Source organism: Sorex fumeus, unplaced genomic scaffold, assembly GCF_029834395.1.
Source record: "Sorex fumeus unplaced genomic scaffold, SorFum_2.1 ptg000026l, whole genome shotgun sequence".
In the NCBI taxonomy this organism is placed as follows: Eukaryota; Metazoa; Chordata; class Mammalia; order Eulipotyphla; family Soricidae; genus Sorex; species Sorex fumeus.
In genome coordinates, this window is record NW_026606083.1 from 7,336,661 (window position 1) to 7,358,727 (window position 22,067).

At 50.5% G+C, this 22,067-nt stretch overlaps 1 protein-coding gene across 1 annotated transcript; it reads right to left on the reverse strand.

Annotated features, from left to right (window-relative positions):
* Nucleotides 1-6,071: 6,071 nt before the first annotated feature.
* LOC130024072 (aldo-keto reductase family 1 member C15-like) lies at nucleotides 6,072-17,865 on the reverse strand. The gene is made up of 9 exons (XM_056114716.1): nucleotides 17,669-17,865; nucleotides 15,631-15,798; nucleotides 15,066-15,182; nucleotides 14,586-14,663; nucleotides 13,778-13,900; nucleotides 9,753-9,862; nucleotides 8,759-8,924; nucleotides 7,204-7,286; nucleotides 6,072-6,430 (listed from the first exon to the last, which is right to left on the reverse strand). The coding sequence occupies exons 1-9, from the start codon at nucleotides 17,753-17,755 to the stop codon at nucleotides 6,388-6,390; spliced, it is 975 nt and encodes a 324-aa protein (XP_055970691.1). The 5' UTR covers nucleotides 17,756-17,865; the 3' UTR covers nucleotides 6,072-6,387.
* Nucleotides 17,866-22,067: the final 4,202 nt, after the last annotated feature.

Sequence of the window (22,067 nt, forward strand, 5' to 3'; positions counted from 1 at the left end):
GGGGACATCAATGGTGGAGAATGTGCACTGGCGGAGGGATGGGTGTTTGATCAGTGTATGACTGGAACTCAAACATGAAAACTTTGTAACTGCAGCTCATGGTGATTCAAATTAAAGAAAAAAAGCAAACGTGATTAGAAAATGCAAAATTCAAGTTTAAAATAAACTCAGGCAACTGTAAGTTTCTATTCCTTTGACTCCGTTCCTGTATCTGGCAGCTGTAGAAATACCTTTACTCTTCTGGTCCCTTCAGCCTCTCCTGTCTTGACATGCATGATGGAGAGGCACAGGAGAGTGGAGAGAAGGTTGGGGAGGGACTGAGGCATCCAGTGAGACAGGCCACAACAGGTCTTAGAGTGAAGGAGGGAGAGAGGTGAGGGATATTAATCAGCCGTTTCTCTACCGATAGTTCTTAACTCTGAGAACCTGGCAGGCTACCAAAAGTATCCTGCCCACACAGCAAACTCCCCGTGGCGTATTCAATATGCCAAAAAGCAGTAACAATGATGGGTCTCATTCTCCTGACCCTGAAAGAGCCTTGAATATGGCACTTTCTAAAATTTTAGGGCTAGGACGAAGGAGACCGTACTGGTGCCTGCTCGAGGAAATCGATGAACAACAGGATGACAATGACAGACATTGATTCTTTAACGAAGTGCTGGAGCGGAGCCTGCAAGGAGAAGGGCAGTCTGTGAGGCCAGCTGGGTCACCCAAGAATGAGACTGAAGGAAGGCAGGCTAGAGGGCAGGGAGACCTGGGGGACATCCGAAGTGTGCTGCGGATCTTCCATTTCAGAGTCACCTGAGGCAAAGGGGAAAGGAGGCTCTAAGGGAGATTCGAGATCACAGAATGAATCAGTTCAGAGATTCTAGGTTTCCCCAGGATAAAGACATGGAAGAGGCCTGAAACACTAAGACTTCTTGGGAGGTGCCCAGGGCTCGGCCCTCATGTGGCCACCTGGGTTCAAAGGCTGAGCCTAAAATCAGACACACTGGATACCTTTGACACCAAAGGAGAGCGAGGACCGGCCCAGCCCACCAGCATCTCCAAGTCCTCAAGCCAGGAGCCGGCTAGGTCACCAGGCACTCACCTCTCTATCTCCCAGCTTTGGGCACCAAATTACAAAACTGAAAGGAGGTTGCCATGAATGACAGGTCAGATTGGAGGTGAGACAGAGAGGTTAAATTAAAGAAAAGGAACGTGATGGGAACTGTAAAGTTTGCTTCACAATGTAGAACTGAGAGAGCAAAGGAGAGTCTCTGGCCCCTAAAACAGCAGGAAGCAGGTTTATATACAGAGAGGGCTTCACGTAGGTTCATAAAGAACAAAGGAAAACATTCAGGAATGTCTTTTCTTTAACCGCATTTTCTTCGGGCTAATCTCCCCATGTGGCTGTGGGAGCAGGAATTGGCTTGTCTACCACATACATGCTGGGAGTGGCATTTTAGCTAAGCAGGACCTTTTACTTCACCGGGGCTGACTCGCAGCGTCCCTGCTAACAGTGCTCTGTTCTCTGGATGAATCTTACCCTAAGACTCCAGCCTGAATAGATGCCCTAACAATATCCTTTTCATGGTTCCATCTAGGAATGAAAACTCTAAGGTGTGTCTTTATATGATCCTTAGGGATTATAACTTTCTACCTTTGCATGGTATTACCAAATTTGATTTTTAAATAGATTTTTTAATTGGATTAAAATCAGCACGTAGTGTTTTTGTGCTTTGGGAGAGATGCCAAGAAGTGGTATTGCTGGGTCATATGGTAGTTCTATTCTTACTATTCTTATCAAGTAATCTCCATATTGTTTTCCATAGTAGTTAAACCAGCCGATATTCCCAGCAACCTTGAAAGAAAGGTCCTTCTCACGACCTTCCCACCAACACTGGGTGTTATTACAATACTCTTTGACATAGGCCTTTCTCACTGATGTACTGTGATACATGATTATTGAGGGTTTTGTGCATTTCCGTAGTAATAAGTGGTGGTGAGTATTTTCTCATATGCCTACAAACCATTCTTGTGTCTTCTTTAAGGAAGTGTCTATCTTCTCTCGTTATTTTTGGATGAGGTTATTAGATTTTTATCTTGTTGAGTTTTGTATGTGCTTTATAAATATTGGCTATTCATCCTTTTTCTGACATATTGTGTGCAAATATTTTCTCCCTTTCTATTTTAGTCTTTTATCATGCAAATTGAATCCAAAAGGTATATGCACACCTGTGTTCATTGCAGCACTTAGTACAATAGCCAAGCTAAGGAAACAATCCAAATGTCCAACTACAGATAAATGGATCAAAATTGGGTGGTGTGGGGGCTGGAGCCATAACACAGAGGGTACGGCATTTGCCCTGCACGCAACCGACCCAGATTCCATTCCCAGCATCCCATATAGTTCCCCAAGCACCACCAGGAGTAATTTCTGAGTGCATGAGCCAGGAGTAACCCCTGTGCATCGCTGGGTGTGACCCAAAAAATAGAAAAAAAGAAAAAAAGGCGTGGTGTACTTACACAACAAAAGACTGTGCAGCAGTAAGAAAGAATGAAATCACACAATATACCTCTCTGGGTGGAAACAAGATAGAAATATCATATCTTAAGCAGAGTGAGAGTTAATAAAAGCTTTGTGAGCATTTTAATATCAACACTGTATTTATTTCTATAAAGCTAAACCTTAATTGCATTTCATATGTCAAAAAGATCAGCTCTCTTAGAAATTGTAAACAGAATCTTCTAGGATTCCTATCTGATTCTGAAATACTTTTATCATTTGGAAATCTGCTTAGAAAAACTGTGTTTTTGCAAAATAGTTTCATGTGCTTTCTGTCATCATTAGATTCTTGGAAAATGAAGTCTTTTCTGTTAAAAAATTGTGAAAGGATTTTCCTAACAGCTAACTTTCTGTATTAGTCAGCAGCTTTGATTTAACTTAAAAAACATGGTGTCAGACAGCGTTCCATGCCTGCTAAATAGTACCTCACCCAGACCTGCTGCAGGTTTCCTCCTTCCCCTGATTCAATCTTGAACAGATGTAAGCTGTTAGGGTCTCATTCCTTACTCCGAGATTTTCAAGCTGAGGATAACAGGTGCTGACTTTGCACATGCCTCATCTGGATGGTGCAAGATCATAAGGATACCCCAAGCCCTGCTGGGATTGAGCAGGTTTTTCCCCTCAAACAGAAAAATTATCAAGCTATGTGAAATAGGCTTCTTTATAATAAATTATATGTGAGGTGTCTGTTATTTCACCCTGACCTGATTTATTTATTTTCTTTTTTTCTTCAGGAATCTAGATAAGAGTTTGCCAGTTGTTTATTCTTCAAGTGTGCTTAGTTTCTTTGACCTTCTGTTTTGTTTTCTTTATTTCTATGTCATTGTTTTCTGTGCTGTTTCATTATTTTCTTCCTCCTACTTATTTTTGAGTTCTTGTTGTCCTTTCTCTAGGTTTGCAAGTTTAGAGATTAGATAATTTATTTGAGCTCTTTCTCATTTCTTTATGTAAGCCCATACTGGTATGAATTTCCCCCTTAGTACTGTTTTTTCTGTGTCCCATAGAAAACTGTGTAGACTGTAGGAAGGAGGAAGGAAGGAAGGAAGGAAGGAAGGAAGGAAGGAAGGAAGGAAGGAAGGAAGGAAGGAAGGAGAGAAGGAGGGAGGGAAGGAAGGAGGGAAGGAAGGGAAAGAAAGAAAGAAAGAAAGAAAGAAAGAAAGAAAGAAAGAAAGAAAGAGAAAGGGAAAAGAAAGAGAGAGAAAGATAAAGAAAGAGAGAAAGAAAAAGAGAGAGAGGGTGGGAGAAGGGAAGAAGGGAGGAAACCCTTTCAGAGACTCTTTCTGTGGGTATAGATATTTATTATTCAGCATTACGTTCTAGTAGTGTGCAGAAAATGCTAAGGGCATACTGACCTGTTGAGTTCATTGCTGTTAGAGTTGCTAGAAAAAGGAAAATGGCAACACAGATTATGGTTGCAAGTTCTTTTGAGCCAGGTCTCAGATCCAAGGCTGCTCACCATCCTAGCTCTTGATGACAGCTATGATGAGGAAGGTCAGTTCTCATCAGTCAAAACAAACATTAGCCAGACCCAAACAATGACCCCAGTAGACCCTGACCCCCCCAAAAAATAATTACAATAAACAAGACTTTGTTTTCATGGTCTTCTTCCTCCTGTAGACTATAGACCTAAGTGCACTCTTTCCTTTTGTTTTAGAGTCACACTCAGCGATGCTCAGGGGTTACTCCTGGCTCTGCACTCAGGGATAACTCCTGGCAGTGCTTTAGGGACCATATGGGGTGCTGGAGATTGAACCCAAGTCAGCCATGTGCAAGGCATACACACTTCCTGCTGTGCTATTGCTCTAACCCATCTTAGTTTAGTTTAATTCTTTCTGGAGAGCTGTGAAGTGGCACTTAGGAACCTGGGGGCATCCCAGGGGCTCTCAGCAAAGTGTACCTAACAGTTCATTGCTAGAACTTGGGCTTCTCATGTTACTTGGCACTGCTGAGAACCCAGGGCCACCAGACACTCCCCACACAGCACTGCTTGGCGCTCCCCATGGTGCAGGGGCTCTAAGCAGGGTTGGGCTAAAGAAAGCTCCCCCCTCCCGCCCCATCCTGTAGTGCTTGACTGATTAACTCGTGAGACAATCAGGCAAACAGAATATTTAAGAAATTCTTCCTGCACCAAAGGAAAAACATGCAAGCAATGCCAAAAGTAGACAGACTATTTTGAAAAATGATAAATGAAGGCTGGCATCCAGTTCAAGGACTGGGCACATGGTTTGCAGCAGGAGACCTGGGTTTCATCACCAGCATCACTGGGTCCCCTGAGCACCTCCACAGCAAACCCAGGAGAAAGCCATGAGCAGCCTCTGAACACCACCAGGTGGCACTCAAAGCAACAAATGAAATTCAAGAAATGAATAAAGATGCATACTTCACCAGAGAATAATATAACACTATAATTTTTTTAAATTTTTATTAGTGAGACATCATGAGGTACAGTTGCAGACTTACAAATTTTTGTGCTTGGGTTTCAATTATACAATGATCAAATACCCATCCCTTCACCAGTGCCCATTTCCCACCACCATGGATCCCAGTATCTCTCCCACCCTCCATCCCCCCCATCCCACCCTGCCTCTGTGGCAGGGCATTCCCTTTTGTTCTCTCTCTCTTATTGGGTGTTGGATATAACACTATAATTTTTTAAATAACTGATAGCTTGGGAAATTATTGCATTATGTGAAAACATTTATAATCTATATAACTGCAATTGGAATCTCGGGTAGAGCATTTGCCTTGCACACAGCCAACCTGGGTTCAATTCCTCTGATATGTCAAAAACAGTAACAATAAGTCTCACAATGGAGACGTTACTGGTGCCCGCTCAAGCAAACCAATGAACAATGGGAGGACAGTGCTACAGTGCTACACACACATACACACACACACACACACACACGCACACACACTTAACATGGCCACCAGAAAACATTACCAAGATTTCTTTAATTAAGTATAGACCTATACATGACCCAGCAATTCACCTTTTATCCAAGGCAAGGAGGACACTGGTTGGAAAGATATTTTCCTGAGATCTCACTTTTGTCAAGCTTTGTAGAAGCCAAAAAGATAAGCAAGTACCCACTGAGAGAGCAACTGAGAACCCCAGAGAGGAACATGACTCAGCCCAAAACAAGATGGAACACTTTGCACCAGCATGGAGAGACCTGGAGGCGATTATGCTCAGGAAATAGTGGTCAATGAGAGATGACTCTGGGATGCTTCATACATACACGGAACAAAAATGACAAACTCAAACAAAGAAACAAAACCACTCTCAGGCCAGCAACTGAACCGGGCACAAGAGAGTAAGTGGTGGGTGGCTGGAGAGTTTCACACAGCCTGTGGCCCTCACAGGCAGAAACAGCGCACTTGACACACAGAATTGTAAGCCGGTGACATCAGTACAAGAAGATAAAAAGAAACTTCTGAAGGAGCAAACCCTCTACAGAAGTGTTTCCACGGGCATATTACAGCTCCTTTTATTCATGGAACTGGAAACTGAGAGCTCATCAATAAAGCAAGAAGGAAAAACAGGGAAAATCATGAAGAAAATGTCCCCCAGTGACGCAGTTTTAATAGGTAAGTTGAAAGTTGTTTCAGTCTAATTCTTACCCTTTTACTTCCAAATTAAATGTAATTGGTCTGTGAATAACCTGTGACTGAATAATCGAGACACAACCCCTCAATCTGAGTCTTTATTATTTCCCTGGGAAAAACAGGCCTGTCAGGAGCGGCTGGGCTGAGCCGCAAGTGCACCCCCATCAGCCATGCACATGGGTCCCCCCTACCACATTCAGCTGAGGAACGGTGTCAGATGGCACTCTCGCTCAGTACTCGTCAGCAAACGGGTAGTTGGGGTGGCCAATCCCACTGTGGGGAAGGAGAAGCCCGGGTTAGTGTGGTGGCCGCCTTCTCGTTGTCATGGCTGGGGAGGGGTTGGTCAGGATCCCCCAGTCTCCTACTCCTGGGCAGGGGAAGTCCCCAAACACCTGTCCAACCCCAGAGCACTGCTAAATGCTGCTCAGCTCCGGACGCTGCTGGGCCCAGGGGTCTGACCGAGGCTGAAGAGCTCCAGCCCGGGACTGATGCGCTTCCTCCCGGGTCACACTGTCCCGACAAGAGAAGGAGGCCCATGAGCCCGCCCTGCACTTTCTCCCCTCCCCAATGAAAACCTAGCCCCATGGGCCACTCTAGGGGATTTGGGTTACCCCCTGGAAACACCCCCACAGGGGACGCCAGGGGGCGTGCAGTTCCTCCCCTTGAAATGTTCCTTCTCTGTCACTCTGTAGTCGGCTCTCTCCTCTGCCTCCTTCTACATATCTCTCCTTTGGGATGCCCTGACCTGTCCCCCAGCTGTCCTTCAGTCCCTGGGGTGATCTTTCTGTGTGAGACAGAATCAGGGAGCGGGTCCCCAGACACAAAGTCTGGGATCAGGCCACGACAGTGATTTCTCAGAGCTGACCAGGGCATTTTGCGGTGGCTTCTGGGCCCAGTCCCCCACTGCTATCGACCCTGCTCCCTGGGATGGACATCAGGTCTGCGGAGTCCAGAAGCTCAGTTCCAAGCCTCTGACACTACAAAGCCTGTCCCGCTAAACCTCCAACTCCCCGAACTCCCCAGGAGAATCATCACTTCACACTCACAAGTCCATTTTGAAATAGCGAAAGTTATTGTTGAGTCCGTCAATAGCTTTCATGTCCTCCGGGGTCAGTTCAAAGTCAAACACCTGCAGAAAAGAAAGAATGTGCTGGAAGTCACCCAGCACCCAGCAAGCAGTCTCTCCTCAGGACAGGGCTCCTGCAGACACAGAGGGTGGGGTCTGGCACCAGTCCCATGTGTGTTGCTCATCCCTCTGCCTTGGGTCCCCCCGCCGGGATGCCCCCTCTTTGACTATCTACATTTCACTGAAGGAAGCCTCAGGTCTCAGCCAAACAACTCTTTCCAGGCAGATTGCTGTGAATCCAGGGAACCTTTCTTTGTCCTTCTCAGAGGAACAGCAAGGTCGACTGAACAAAACCACTGTTGCACATGTGGGGTCCCTCCTTCCTGCAGAACCCCAGGAGTTGGATGAGCCTTGTATCTTGAGCAAGCTTGAGATGAGACAACAGACAGCCTGGACGGTCTCTCTATAACTGCCAGTCTCGGGAAAATCACTGATCTTCCTGTCAGCCTCTCTGAGTGACGTCCTCAGTCCAGATTAGTTTCTACTTGACATTCATGGTCCTGATGGAGATGCCATTAGCATCAAGCGGGCAGACACCGGCAAGAAACACTGAAGTGGGGAGCAGAGAGATTGATCCATTGGACAGCCTCATGGAGAGCACAACGGTGCTCTTGCTGTCACCTGTCTGTCCCTCTGCTGTTTCCTTCAAGTGCTGCAGGCAGGTCAGGGTGCCATGGGCTCTGAAGAAACATGTCAGCCTGAGCCAAAACAGAAGTTGGCCTTTCCTCTCCCTGAGTTGCCTTCATATGTCTCCGTGGATCGAATGATGAAAGCCCAGAGCTTCAAGGCCAGGAACGTGCGCTCTAGGACTAATTGTCATGGGTCCCATTCTGCAAACTTTAAACTGATACTGACCTCTCAGGCTGCCATCAGTGGACACAGGCTCTCCAAGTGTGTCCAGGTTCGCAGGAAACCCCGGCAGTGAGCACTGTCCGTAGGAGGCCCGGGGAGAGGAGAGGACTCTGGAGACCCCTCCCCTGTGATCCTCCTTCCCACCCCGGCCTTCCAGGTTCTGTGTGGGGACAGTGAGCACCATGGCACTGCACCAGGTCAGGCTGGAGAGCTCCCGACACCTCCCCCTCAGATTCAGTTTCAAGAGGAGATGCTGGGGAGCCAAAAAGCACTGAGGCCCGAGGTGGGGCTGGGCGTCCCCTCCCAAAGGCCAGACCCCATGGCTCCAGGTGCAAACAGAGCATCACGGGGTAGGGAAGGGAGGAAGAGAACCAAGGTTTCCTAGTGGCTGTGTACAGAAGGGCCCCAAGCCTGACATTCACAGAGCTAATTTTGCTCACATCACACCCAGGAGGTAACAGAGCCAGCCCAAGGCCCCAACTTGTGTCTGGGAGTGTCCTGTGCCACTGAGGCTGGGCCCTTGGACAGCAGGGAGAGACGTGAGGAGTGGGTGTGTGGGTGCCGGCTCACAGGTGAAAGTCGGTGACTTGTCACCCTCATCACCCTGGCCACCGCACCCATACCTGGAAGTTCTCCTTGATCCTCTTCTCACTGAAGCTCTTGGCCAGCACCACCGCCCCCCGCTGCAGCTGGTAACGCAGGGCCACCTGCCCCGGGCTGCGGCCGTGTTTCTTGGCGATGGCCCTCAGGACTGGCTCCTCCAGGAGATATGGACTGTCTTGGGGGATCCTAAAAACAAAACCCAAACACGTGATGTGAAGCATGTGGGTGACGTTCCTGGCCCTCAGGTTCCCTGGAGAGCTGAGAGGCGGGAACATCTACTCTGACGTAAGGCTGGAAATTCCTGAGTATTCACGGAGATTCATTTTGCATCGCACCAAAATGGAAATGACAACTTTTGTTACCAAGCAAATGGGGGAGCAATCTGATGCACCCACAAAATCACACAGCAGGAGAAAGGGATGCTTGAATGTCAAGAGCCCATCCTGGGCCTGACGGCGGCCTCAGAGCCACATGCTTCGCTGCCGTGAAGACTGTTTTATGACTTCTTCTGTAGATGAGCACTGCAACCTACAGACACTGAAGTGGCAATAGAAGCAGCGAAAGGGTTCTGCTGAGCGAGAACTTCTGTGAGGGGACTAGGGGGTGGATGTTCTGTTTTCACCAGTGGGCAGTCACATCATCCACCCATGGTTAAACAGGGACAGTTACAATGACCTCACGCCCAGCTGGATGAGATGCAATCTAGGCTCATTTAGCAAATAACAGATGTTCGGGGGACACAATGCTCTTGGGCATCCCTTGTATGACCTAGGCCCCGGAGTCCATCTCTGGCACCACAGTGCTGCCCGGGTTGGCTGGCTGTGCTCTGCATGACAATAGTGACCAAAAAATATGAATCTGAGCAGACTGATTCATGGACCAAAGAAGGATGAACTGATGGAGAGTGCTTCATGAAACTGATGGCAGAGATTTAAAAAGTCTATTAGAAATGCTAAAACTGTTTCATTGTCAATAGATTGCTTAATTACTAGGTAAACAGAGACCCTTCATTACCATCGAGGGTCCCTGTGGGACCCCAGGGCGCTGTAGGCCACAAGGACGATGTCTCTGGCCCTGCAGAAGTCCAACAGCTTCTGCTGGTTCAGGTAGGGGTGACACTCCACCTGCAGGACCAAGAACACAGACTCAGGCCCCGAGGAAGCTCTCCAGCGTCAGGAGCAGATGGGGAGCTTGTTAGGGCATGTCCTTCCCATAGACCCTCTCACAGGCCAGCCAAGAGTGCCAGTGTCAGACCTGAGGAAACTGGTTTCTTCTGGTCTTCATTGGTGTTTGGGACACCTACACCCCTGTTGACAGAGACCAAGGTGCTGAGACACCCAGCTGGCTCAGTGCTGGCAGAAAAGCCACAGTTTGAACCCAGAACACCTGACCCCATGGAAATAGGGACAGCGGGTGCCAAGATTCCTGGGAAGGCCTCCTGCTGACAATGATGACAGTTGGCCCTTAGCGATCACAGCAACGGCACAGCTAAGAAATGTGCTTCTCGTCACGACTCAGGAACCATGATAATGTACCAATGTGGTCAAATCTTCAGATCTAACCTCCAACTACAGGAATGTCTCTGGGATCAATGAGAATAATTTCAATGTAGTTGAAGAATTAAGAAGGAAAGGTTGGGTTTCCTTTACAAGTAAATTTGAGGAGAGATCAGAAGCAAGAGAAGGTGGAGGGAGAAGAGGTGAAAGCAGAGATAAAGATGAGAGTCAGAAGAAGAGAAGAAAAGAGAAACGGCACGTATAAATTAAAGATATTTCAAGTGATTAAACAGCTGTAATGTTTGGACCTTATTTCATACCCCCTGTGAATAACAGCTAGAAAATCAAACAAAGACAGCAATGATTTAATCCTTGTATGGTGTTGGTAAGGAAACACTGCAGGCAAAGCCCGTTTGCTTGTCTACGCTTGCAGGTAAGATTAATCTCTGGCTGATGGGAAGAAGAGTCCCTACTTTTGACCTAGGTCCAGCAATCTCCATGGCCGACGTCTGCCATGTTAACAGACCCACACCACAGCCACTGAAAATGGGCAGCAAGGGAAGAGCAGGGCCCATCTTAATCCTTCAGCACCTTCTCTACTGGGTCTGACCACAAAGACCCACCCCAACTCTGCAAACGCCAGGAAACAAGCGGGGAAAACAGACGCCCACCTAGTTTCGTGAGGGAAACAATAACCAGAAGGCATAAGACACCAAGCAGCTTTGTTCATGCCCAGACAGTGTTTAATGCGCTCCCAGAAACGCTTGCATGCGTCATCCATGAAGCCTAGGAAACTGCTTGGCAATTGTGCTCTTGAAATGAGAAAACTGCCAACAGAAACCCAGTAGATGGCAGAGGCTACCAGACTCACTATCTCTGTGGTAGAATCACGGCGACTGAGGAAAGAAACCGAGAAGCTCCCAGGTGAAATGGAGAACACTCTAGAAAACACCAGAAGATTAGGGAAGTCTGTAAAGACATGAGCAGTGCACCAGAGACATATGGAACAGCTCAGGAGGGACAATAGAAGAATCAGTGGGCTCCCTGGGGACCAGAAAGGTGAATTTGATGAAGAACCAATAGTTAAAGGCATCATAGATAATTGGAATGAGAGTACAGTGGGGAGGGTGTTTGCCTTGCACGTGGCTGACCAGGGTTCAATCCCTGGCATCCCATATGAGTCCCCAGTCATTGCCAAGAGTAGTTCCTGGGTGCAGAGGCAGGAGTCATCCCTGAGCATCGCTGGTGTGACCCAAAAAAAAATAATAATAATAAAATAAATAAATAAATAAAAAAGAAAGAAAGAAATCATAGATAAGAATTACCTAGACTTGTAGAATTCAGGCAACCAAATACAAGAGGTCAGTAGAGTTCCAGTGAAAATAGATTCAACTAGGAAAACTCCAAGACACATAATGCTCAGAATGATAGAAGCCAAAACTAGAGACAGAGTAGAGAATGCATCAAGATCCAAAAAGGGAATTGCCATATGAAGGAAAACCTGTGAGCTTCTGGGATCTATCAGATGGGACTCTGCGCCTGAGGAGTTCGCGGGATAGAGGACAAAACACAAGGGATGGAAACCTCACCACGGACAGCCTCTGCACTCAATCCTCACTCAGAGGTGAAGGGACGGCACAGAAAAGCAATGGCTGAGGGATTCAGAGCCTCAGACCCAGTTTTACAAGAAGCACTAAAGGAGCTTCTTGAAAGGCAGGACAGGTTTCCCAGACGTGGCCCTGGGCCTGCCACTCATGGAACTCAGGGGCTCCCTGCGCTGTTTGGAAATGTTTGTTTACACAACTTGCTAAGGGCTTTTTATACATTTTCAATAATGAATGAAATCCCACTTACATTGATTGTTCTATGTCTGATCAGTGTTTCTTGCATGCATAGAGATTTTTACTGCAATTTTTACTTATAATACTATATTATTTACTGTATACTAATTACCATACTCAGGTACTATATTAAGCAGTATCAATAATTTAGTGTTCCCTAATAAAAAGCCAATATTTGCATTCTTAGGGTAAACATTTGTATTTATAGAGGCCTGTTCAGATTTTTCATGTTTAAACTTTCTTCTGTTCATTCTTACTAAATTTGATAGTTTAGGTTTCACCTATCTCATTTAAATTCTAAAATGTATTAGTAGATAATTTTTTTAAAGTTTCATTTCTGATAGGTCGAAGATATGATAATTACTACATAAGATTCAAGCACAAAATAAAATTTAATGCAATGTATTTTAGATGCCAGGGTTAAAAACTTATTTGTGTAAGTGACAATAGGCATAATATTATGTTGTGTTAAATAATTTGAATTTTTTTTCTTTTTGGGTCACACTGGCAATGCACAGGGGTTACTCCTGGATCTACACTCAGAAATTACGCCTAGTGGTGCTCAGGGTACTATATGGGAATCAAACCCAGGTTGGCTGCATGCAAGGCAAACGCCCTTCCTGCTGTACTACCACTCCAGCCCATAAATTGAATTTTTATTGACGCAGGTTAAAATCATACAACAATCAACCACACCAAAAAAGGCTTGTTGATTTGTTTTCTAATAATTACATTTGTCATTCTTTTAAGTTATGTTGGAGTAAGCAATATGAAATAAATTTGTTATATGCCTGGTGAGGCAGCAGGCTGAGAGGTGAAGGGAGCATGGAACTCTGATGGAGGGATTGGTGTTGGAACATTGTGTATCCAAAACAACTCTATTATGAGCAACTTTGTAAATCACATTATCTAAAAATAAATAAATGTTTTAAAGCTTTGCTAGGGAGGCTGGAGCAATAGCACAGCAGGTAGGGTGTTTGCCTTGCACACGGCTGACCTGGGTTCGATCTCCGGCATCCCATATGGTCCCCCAAGCACCGCCAGGAGTAATTCCTGAGTACAGAGCCAGGAATAACCCCTGGGCATCACTGGGTATGACCCAAAAAGCAAAAATAAATAAAAAATAAATAAAGCTTTGCTAGATGTTATAATGGTATAATGTTATTACAGCTATGTTTCTTAAAACATCTATATTTTAGAAACATGAGTTAAATACTTGAGATTAAATTTCTCTCCCCCAACAGCTCCTGCAGGGTTGCACTGAGTCCCCGGCACTGACCCAGGGACTGTCCGGCTGCTCACACAGGCCCCTTGGCTCACTCAGTCGATCAGACTCTCAGACACCCCTGGCTCCCAGCTCTCAGCCTGGCAGGTAACGCTGATGGGCCTCTGGCCAGACCCTGCCTCTCCCTGGCCTTGCGAGCTTTGAGCTCTCCCAAGACTGACCGTCCAGCTTCGGGAGCACAGTTGGCTAGCACAGACAGGGACAAGACCCCCTCCAACTCCTGGGGGGTCTCCAGACACAGGCCCTGGGCAAGGCTCCTCCTAGGACATGTCCACAGGCTCCTGCGTGCCCACCCAGGAGAGGGCTCTGCCCCCATCCGCCCTCCCTGCCCGCTCGGTCATCTCTGCAGTCAGGACCCCTGGGGACAGTGGGAGCTGGGAGGGAGCAGGGGGCAAATGGGGCCCACCCTCGGCTCACCTGGTTACACACGGGCTTGTACTTGAGCCCCGGCTTGCTGAGGATCATCTCCAGCTGTTTGCGGTTGAAGTTGGACACGCCGATGGACCTGGTCAGCCCTGCGTCTTTGCAGCTCTCCAGGGCCTGGGGACGGTGCACAGGAAGCCCTGTCATCTGCCCGCGCCCCGTGACAGGGTCCCCTGAGACCATGTCCCCAGGAGCCCCCTTTCCACAGCTGGGTCACTGCCGTCAGGGCTGCGTCTCTCCCCGCACCCCAGTCGTGTCCATGTCTGGGGATTGTCCCTGGTTTATGGGGCCCTCAGGAGGTGCTCGGGGCTCACACAGGTCCAGGACGGAACTTCCCCAGGTCAGGCGCGTCCTCAACCCCTTGGGCCTTCTCCTGTCCTGTGGAAGTTCCTTGACAGGCACCAGCAATGGGCCAAGAGAGAGAGAGTGGGATGTGTCCGCAGTGGGCATGTGCCTGCCCCAGGATGGAGGAGGCCTGGACAGGTTCTTTGATGCTTCACCCCAATACTCCCTCCCCTCCGCTGAAGTCACAGCCCCTTCCCCATGTAGGTATGCCAGAATCCCCTGGCCTGACCCCTACTGCCCTGTGTGTCTCACCCAATCCCACTAAAGCAGGGGCTCAAGAAAGCCCACTGTGGCCCCCTGAAGATCAGCTGGCAACCGAGACTGGGCAAACCTTACACTCCACCACTGGCAGACGAGAACCCCGGAGCAGGGGCAGACTCGAGGCTAGAGCCTCAGCGACAAACTCTCCTTTCCAGAGATCTGGGGGCAGGCATCCCTCGTTGCAGGCTGCACGTACCTCCCACGTCTGACGCAGGTCCACGGTGTCGTGGAGCATCTTCCCACTGGCATCCGTGGGCAGGAGTTCCTCTCCTGGCTGCGGACAGAGACAGGGCAGAGGAGATGTCTCACAGCGGTTTCACATCTCAGCCACCGCACAGAGGACATGTGTGGGTGCACGTATATGTGTATGTGTGTGTGAGTGTGTGTATAGGTACACATGTGTGTCTGTGTGTATACATGTTTGTATGTGTGCATACGTGTGTATGTGTATGAGTGTGTGTATGTGTGTGCACATATATGTACATGTGCATACGTGTATATATGTCATCCCTGATTTCAGTTCTCTAAAGCCTGGGACAGGGAATAAAAACGCAGGTAGACAGGTGTCTCAAGAGAAGCAGAAAATGTCCCATCACCCACATCCACCTCCTGGGCCCCCACCCAACAGCAGCCGTGCGGCCAGAGCAGGGTGAAGTCTCCTCCCAGAGTGGGCTACCTGCAGGGCGACAGGAATGTGAAGGATGACAAGGTCCACGTAGTCCAGTTTGAGCTTCTTCAAGGATCGGTCCAGGCACTGACGAACCAATTCAGGTCGGAAAAAAGTTCCCCAGATCTGCAGTGTCCAAAGAACTATCAGTAGTTTCTAGTTTTACACATTTGGCAAATAAATTCAGTCAAAACATTCAAAGTATGAACATTAGGACCCAGGAGACAATTTCAAAGATTAAAGCATATAAGTCATGTGCAGGGTCCCTGGGTTCCACTGACCTCTTGGTCCCCGTGCACACACCGGGGGGAGTCCCCAAGCACTGAACCCCAGAAGGCAGGCTAGACCAGGGGCCAACTGCAGCTGCATTCCCACATAACAGACCCCATCCTGGGCCCTCGCCAACACGATTTACACCATCACAATTTACACCAACACGATTTACACCAACACGATTTACACCACCAGGCAGGTCCTTCCCTCTCCAAAGGCCTCGGCCACGCTGGAGGGAACAGACACTCACACCCATACTGCCTGGGGGCGCCCTCTGGGGTAGCAAGCCAGCCCCGCATACCTTGGTGGTGTAGAACAAGTCCTCCCTCTTCACAGTGCCATCAGCCATCTTCTTACGCATCGCCTCTCCTACCTCCTCCTCGTTCTGGTATAAGTAGGCAGCATCTATGTGCCGGTAGCCAACGTCAATGGCCACTTCGGTGGCCTCACGGGCTTTGCTCTTTGGAACCTTCAAAATACAAGTGAGGAAGACAGTTGACCTCCTGGCTCAGGGGGAGTGGTTCCCCCAGCTCCTCTCAGGGAATGCCTGTGGGCCCCCTGTCACCTCCTCCCTGAGGCCCTCCAGCCTCTGCAGCTCCTCCTCCCTGCCCTCACACTCCCTTTCTCCTGCACTAGGGGTGACTATTTTAACCCCGGGGAGGGAGCTGGTGCCGGGGCAGTCAGAGTCTCCACCTCCTCAAAGCCCAGGGCCGGCCCATGGGGTCCCCACAAACTCCCCCCTCCCACAGGAGAACTGCAGCTGGGGCCAGGCTGGGCGTGGCTGGTGCCCCAGGATTCCCTCTGAGAGATGTTGACTGCCCCCGGTTGCTTGGACCCCAGAGAACAAAGGTGTCCTGCGGCTTCTGCCCCAGAAACACCAGGGGCTTCTGTTCGGAGACCCGCCTCAGCCCTGAGGAGACCCATCCCACACGCTGGTTTCCCCACCAGGGCCTGTGGGCGACCCTGGGTGCTGGGGTCCCTGAGAAGGGGGAGGACAAGTCACAGGCCAGGACGTAGTGATGAGACGGGCAGAAGCCATGCGATTCACGGGGACCATGACCTCCCCCACACTCACAGTTCCTGACCCGGAGGGGCAGCGAGGGTCTGCACAGATCAGTCTGCCCGGGGCTACAGGGGTTACCTGCCCTGTCCCAGGTCCAGCCTCTCAGCCCTGTGGGAACATCAGGACCAGGATGAGAGAAGCGGAGCGGGTGCCCAAAGGCTGTTTCCTTGGCTCCCCTGGCACAACCAGTGCATTTTGCCTGGTAAATATTTGTTATTTAAATCTCTATTCTCTGGCGAGCAAGCTCCAGGGGCCTCGGGCCCTCCAGGGACCAAAGAAGCACAGAGAGACTGGCGACTGGCCACTCTCTGAGGGGACTGGAGGAAGGACAGGACATATGCTGGGCACAAAGGAAGAGGAATGAAAGATCTGGGCCGGAAATCAGAGCAGCAGGACAGCAGGTGGGGACCGGCCTTGTACATGGCTGACTGGGTTCCAGCCCCAGCCCTTCTAGGAATGATCCTCAAGCACAAAACCAGGAGGGAGATATGAACTGCTAGGTGTGGCCCAAAAACAAAGAAACAAAAACCCATCTCTGTGCAAAGCCTTAGGGTCACTGGTAGGATTCAGTCCATGTGAGTTGACCAAAATGATCAGAGTGACGATAATAATATATGAAGATAGGAACATTATTAATATTTATCTGTGTTTATTGCTTTATGTATAATAGCCCAATCATATGAATGATAACAATAAAGATCTCTCAGCATCACAGTGACTACTACTGTGTCCACAAGTCAGCGGCTGGACATCCTGCTTCAAACAGGTCAGCGTTGGTAAGCCTCCTTCCACAGTACTTAGGGGCAGGCAGGACCCCAGGGCAAAGGCACTCAGCTTCGGTCCACGACATTAAATATGGTCCCTGCGCACAGCCAGGAGTGGCCCCTGAGCAACACAGGGTGTGGACCCAAACCAAACAAAACAAATAAAAAAGAAAGCAGCATTCTGGAGAGCAGTGCATCCAGCATCCTCATGAATCCCCTACGTGACGGGGCAGCACCGGATAACCGTCCCCTCATGCACCCCACAGACACCCTGGCAATTGTGGCCTCCAACACTCATGGGTTAGTAGAGCCCCAGGTCACCCGGGAAGCAGCTGAGTGACAAAAAAAACTCGGGGACTGCCAGGATCACCATGTCCCATGCAGCCCTGCTGGTGTCCTGGGCATCTGGTGTGCCCTGGGCAGCCTCAAGGCACCCTCCGCCCCTGTGTGCCAGCGCTGAGTCCTGTTTGCAGGAAGCCCTCGGGCCAGCCCTGTGTCCCCGTCCCACTCACATCGGGAGAGGCGTAGGTGCCAAGCCCCAGCACTGGCATGTAGTTCCCGTCACTCAGCTTCACGCTCCGACTCCCCTTGAGGTCCATTCCACACAGTGCTGCTTTCTGAGGTGCTTCCTCTGACCAAACCCAGAGTCCAAAGTCCTTCACTGGCAAGTGTCGGGGTTCTTATTCCCCCCTAACAAATAGGCGGGCCGGGGCATGATGCCAAGGATTCCAAAGTGAAACTGGGCCAGGCACTACAGTTTCTGGGCGTCCCCTGTGTCCACAGGGAGCTGCAGGGGCCTCTCACCCCACCCCCACCCACGGCCCAGCACTGGTGGGAGGGGACAGACCTTATGTGGCCACTGGTGGCAACCAACCTGCATGGACCTTTCTCGGCGGTCATGGCACAGAGCTTGGCCACTGTCCCTGCTGCCTCCTCAGACACCCACGGAAAGTTGAGGCTTATAATGGGCAAGCCCAGGACGCCCCTTGGGCTGAGCCCACCCGCACAAACGCCCCGGGGCCTGCCTGAGCACCTGCTGCAGAGCCCCGAGCTGGGCTTAGAATCTTCCTGGCAGGAAGTACAGTGGCCTGAGGAGCTCGAAGGCCCAGGCCCTGTGTTGGCCCCGTGGGCTCCCACTTCTTCGTGGGAAGCAGCTTGGCCTGGGCCCCTCTGAGCGCTCTTGTCCTCAAGGATGAGCTCTGCCCCCACCAGGTGCCCCTCACAGCCTCTGCAGATCAGGCAGGTCCCCTCCTTTGGCCAGCACAGTGCACTCACACGTCCCCCACAGCAGATGGGTCAGCCCTAAGGACCCTCCACAAGGGACCCTCCTACACTGGGACCCTCCTACACTGGGACCCTCCACACGGAACCTTCCTACACTGGGACCCTCCTATACCAGGACCCTCCTACACCAGGACTACCCCCATACCGGGATACTGAGCGTGTTCCCCTGTATGATTGGCATGGGGACAGCAGTATCTAGAGCCAATCCGGAAGGAAGCTGGTTCCTAACTTACTCAGCCCCTCCTGTGGCTGGTAGCAAGTGCTGGCCTTGTCCATTGGCCATGTTCAGTGGCCCTGTTAGTGTCCTGGGCCCCCTGCACAGAGGGCAGCCACCTTCATGCCAATAACAGGGCGAGACAGTGCAGGTGCCCCTGCTCAGCCTGGACCTGGACTAAGGCCACCCAGGCTCCACTCATGTGTGCTCTTCCTCCCTCCCTCCCCTCAAGCTCTGGACTCCAGCTCCTTGGTTGTGAACTCAGCAACACACTCCCCTGTGACATCCTAGACCAAGACCCTACAGCCATGTGCTGTGCTTATCTATGCCAGCCCCTGCCCCACATCCCCATTGTGTCACACACACACACACACACACACACACACACACACACAGTCTCCCTGTGGCCCCAAATGTGTTGTGTCATCTCCAAGTCCTTAACTAATGAAGCTGAACTTCCATGAAAGGAACAGCCACACTGGCTAGGGGGCACCTTTCAGGGCTAACAGGCAGGCAGAGATTATATGCTTGTTTGCACTCATCCTGCTTGCATTCCTGGCCCACCCCAAGTACTACCAGGAAAATCCCTGAGCGTAGAGCAAGCAGTAAGTCCCGAGCAACACCAGGTGTGGCTCAATACTTGTTAAATGCATTTCCATCATAAAATATCCACAAGAGTTGGCCCAAGCCCTGCCACACTCATGCTGAAGCAGCACAGGGAGCACCAGCCAGGTTGATATCCTTAGTCATGCTTGTACTGTTCACCCCCACGTGGTGTCAGCAGAACCCTAGCTGCACCCCTTCAAGATCTGCACAGAGAACCAGCTGAGCCATGCCTGTTGGGTGTCACCAATCCCACAAGCTGGCATGAAGCCCCGAGCATGGGGGACACACACACAGGATGCTGGGAGAACAGGCCGTGGCTGAGCCCACCCAGCCCAGAGTGGGGCAGGCACTTCTACAGTGACCTGCGTGGGCTCCCACAGTGACTCACACTCACGACCCCACACACACTCGGCCAGTAGCTCCCACGGGCAAGACACAGGCCCATGGCACCGTACGAGGGTCTCTTCAATGAGTTCATTACCCAGCACAAGATGGGAGAGTCCAAGGAGGAGGGCAGCATGGGAAAGGGGCTGAGGCAAGAAGGTGGGCAGGACACTCACAGAGCGGCAGAGCGGCAGGAGGAGGGCTGGGGCCCACAGCCAGGCTTGATGCCTGGATTTATCCCACATAGAAAGATCAGAAGGCCAGAAGGATGACAGCAGGGGTGGGTCTGGGCCTGGAGTCTGGAGTTGCCCAATGCCAGGTCAGGGACGTGGATGATGGGGCAGGACTGCGAGAGGCCAGTTTACCTCTCCAGGGGGAATTGAGAAAGCCATGTGAGATAAGGAAGGAGAGAGAGGAAGAGAGGGAGAGGGAGAGAGAGACAGAGATAGGGAGAGAGGTAGAGAGGGGGAGAAAGAGAGACACAGAGAGAAGAAGAGGGAGGGAGAGAGACAAAGACAAAGAAGATTGAGAGAGATAGAAACAGACAGACAGACAGATAGACAAGGGCATAGAGAGACAGAGATAGAGAGGAAGAGAGGTTGATAGAGATAGAGGTAGACAGAGAGAGGAAGAGGGGCAGAGACAGAGACAGACAGACAGAGGAAGAGAGAGAGACAGAGAGAGAGGGAGGGAGAGAGACATAGACAGAGGAAGAGAGAGACAGAGACAGAGAGGAAGAGAGAGGGAGAGAGACAGAAAAGAAGAGGGACAGAGAGACAGAGACAGAGGAAGAGAGAGAGACAGAGACAGAGAGGAAGAGAGAGGGAGAGAGACAGAGACAGAGGAAGAGAGAGAGACACAAAGAGAGACAGAGAGAGGAGAGGGATGGAGAGAGACCAAGAGAGGAAGGGGAGGGGGGCACTAGCAGACAAGCCTAAGCAACCAGACTCGGCCATTTGGCTCTTGTCCTGAAACACAAAGTGGAAGGAGAAGGGGGCCGGCCTGCGCTGGGCAGGGCCCAGGGGGTGAAGTCTGGCTGGGGACAGGGGGCAGTGAGGGGTGGGGGAGGGGAGAGGGGAGGGGCCTTTGAGCCACAGGGTGTGGAGGTAAGTAGACATGGTCCCACAGAGCAGACAGTGAGAAGATTAGGAGAAATGGGGTGAGGGGTTCGAAGTGGGGCCAGAGAAACTGTGCTTTCTGGAGTCGTAGCAGGCTGGCTCACCCCAAAATACCATTTTTCTGAGGCTGGATTTAGTGCTGTGGGAGCAGTGGACTGGAGATATTTGATTCCTTGCAGGGGGATCTGTGGATTGGTGGTCTCCACAGCCTCACTTTCAGAGCAAGGTCACTCCCCAGGAGCCCTAGACCCATCTCCTGGAGATGGCGACTGAGTCCGAAGGGGCAGCTCTCCTCTGGAGAAGCACACCCCCCAGCTGCACCCAAGGAGCCTACCAGGTGCAAGGGAAAGCAGAGAGCACACGACAGAGACCTCCGTCTGCACAACTCTGCACACCTGTCACACCCACTCTCAGCTGCTCTCCTTCCCAGCCCTGCCCCTGCCTCACTGTCCAGGAGACCAGGGGAGGGTGGGCTGCAGCAGTGCTGGCCCAGAGAGGTACGGACCTCCGGAGGCCTTGCACCCTGACCACAGGTCATTTTCAAGGTCATGCCTGCGATTTCAGGATTTTGTTCCTTACTTTTCTGATTCTCAGACCCCACGCTGGCACACGCTATGGGGCACCTGAGAAGCCCCGGGAACTAAGAACCAAGAATTCCTCTCTGGTCTCAGGGCAGCTGGGTGGCAGGATGGGTCACAGTGGGAAGAGAAGCTTCCAGAACTAGAATGATCTCCATAACCGACATCCTCATCTACAAACTTGACCCCAGCGGGCAGGGATTGGGAGAGAGTGTGAGCAGAGGTGGGAGCTCAAGGGCCTGAACACTCGTAGAATCTTCTGGGAGCTTCTCTGGGCTGAGCAGAGGTTTCCTCGGTGAACCCAGGTGGGACAGGAGCAGGAGTTACACAAGCTTCTCGAGGGCCTACACTCGGGCCGTTCTTTGCTGTTTGTTTTGAAAAGCCAGGCAACTGGTATTCTGCCCAGCCCTTCACCTCACACCACCCCCAGCTCTTACATAACCACTCACCCTCTCCTGAGTCATTCCCTCTGGCATGGACAGGAATCATTAAGTTTCTGCCCTAGGCAAAGCAAAAGTTTGCAGCATTGAAGTTCCCTGGTTTTGGATCTCCCTCCTACAGGTATGGGCTCCAGATACGCAGGGTCACTGTCCCGACACCAACTCCTGGGGAGTTGGGGAATCAAAACCACCAAATGCTTGAGTGATAACACACCCTGCATCCAAGTGTGGTTGCCTCTTGGCAGCCTCGAGCAAGCGACAGGAGCATCCCTGCCGTCCCCCAGGCA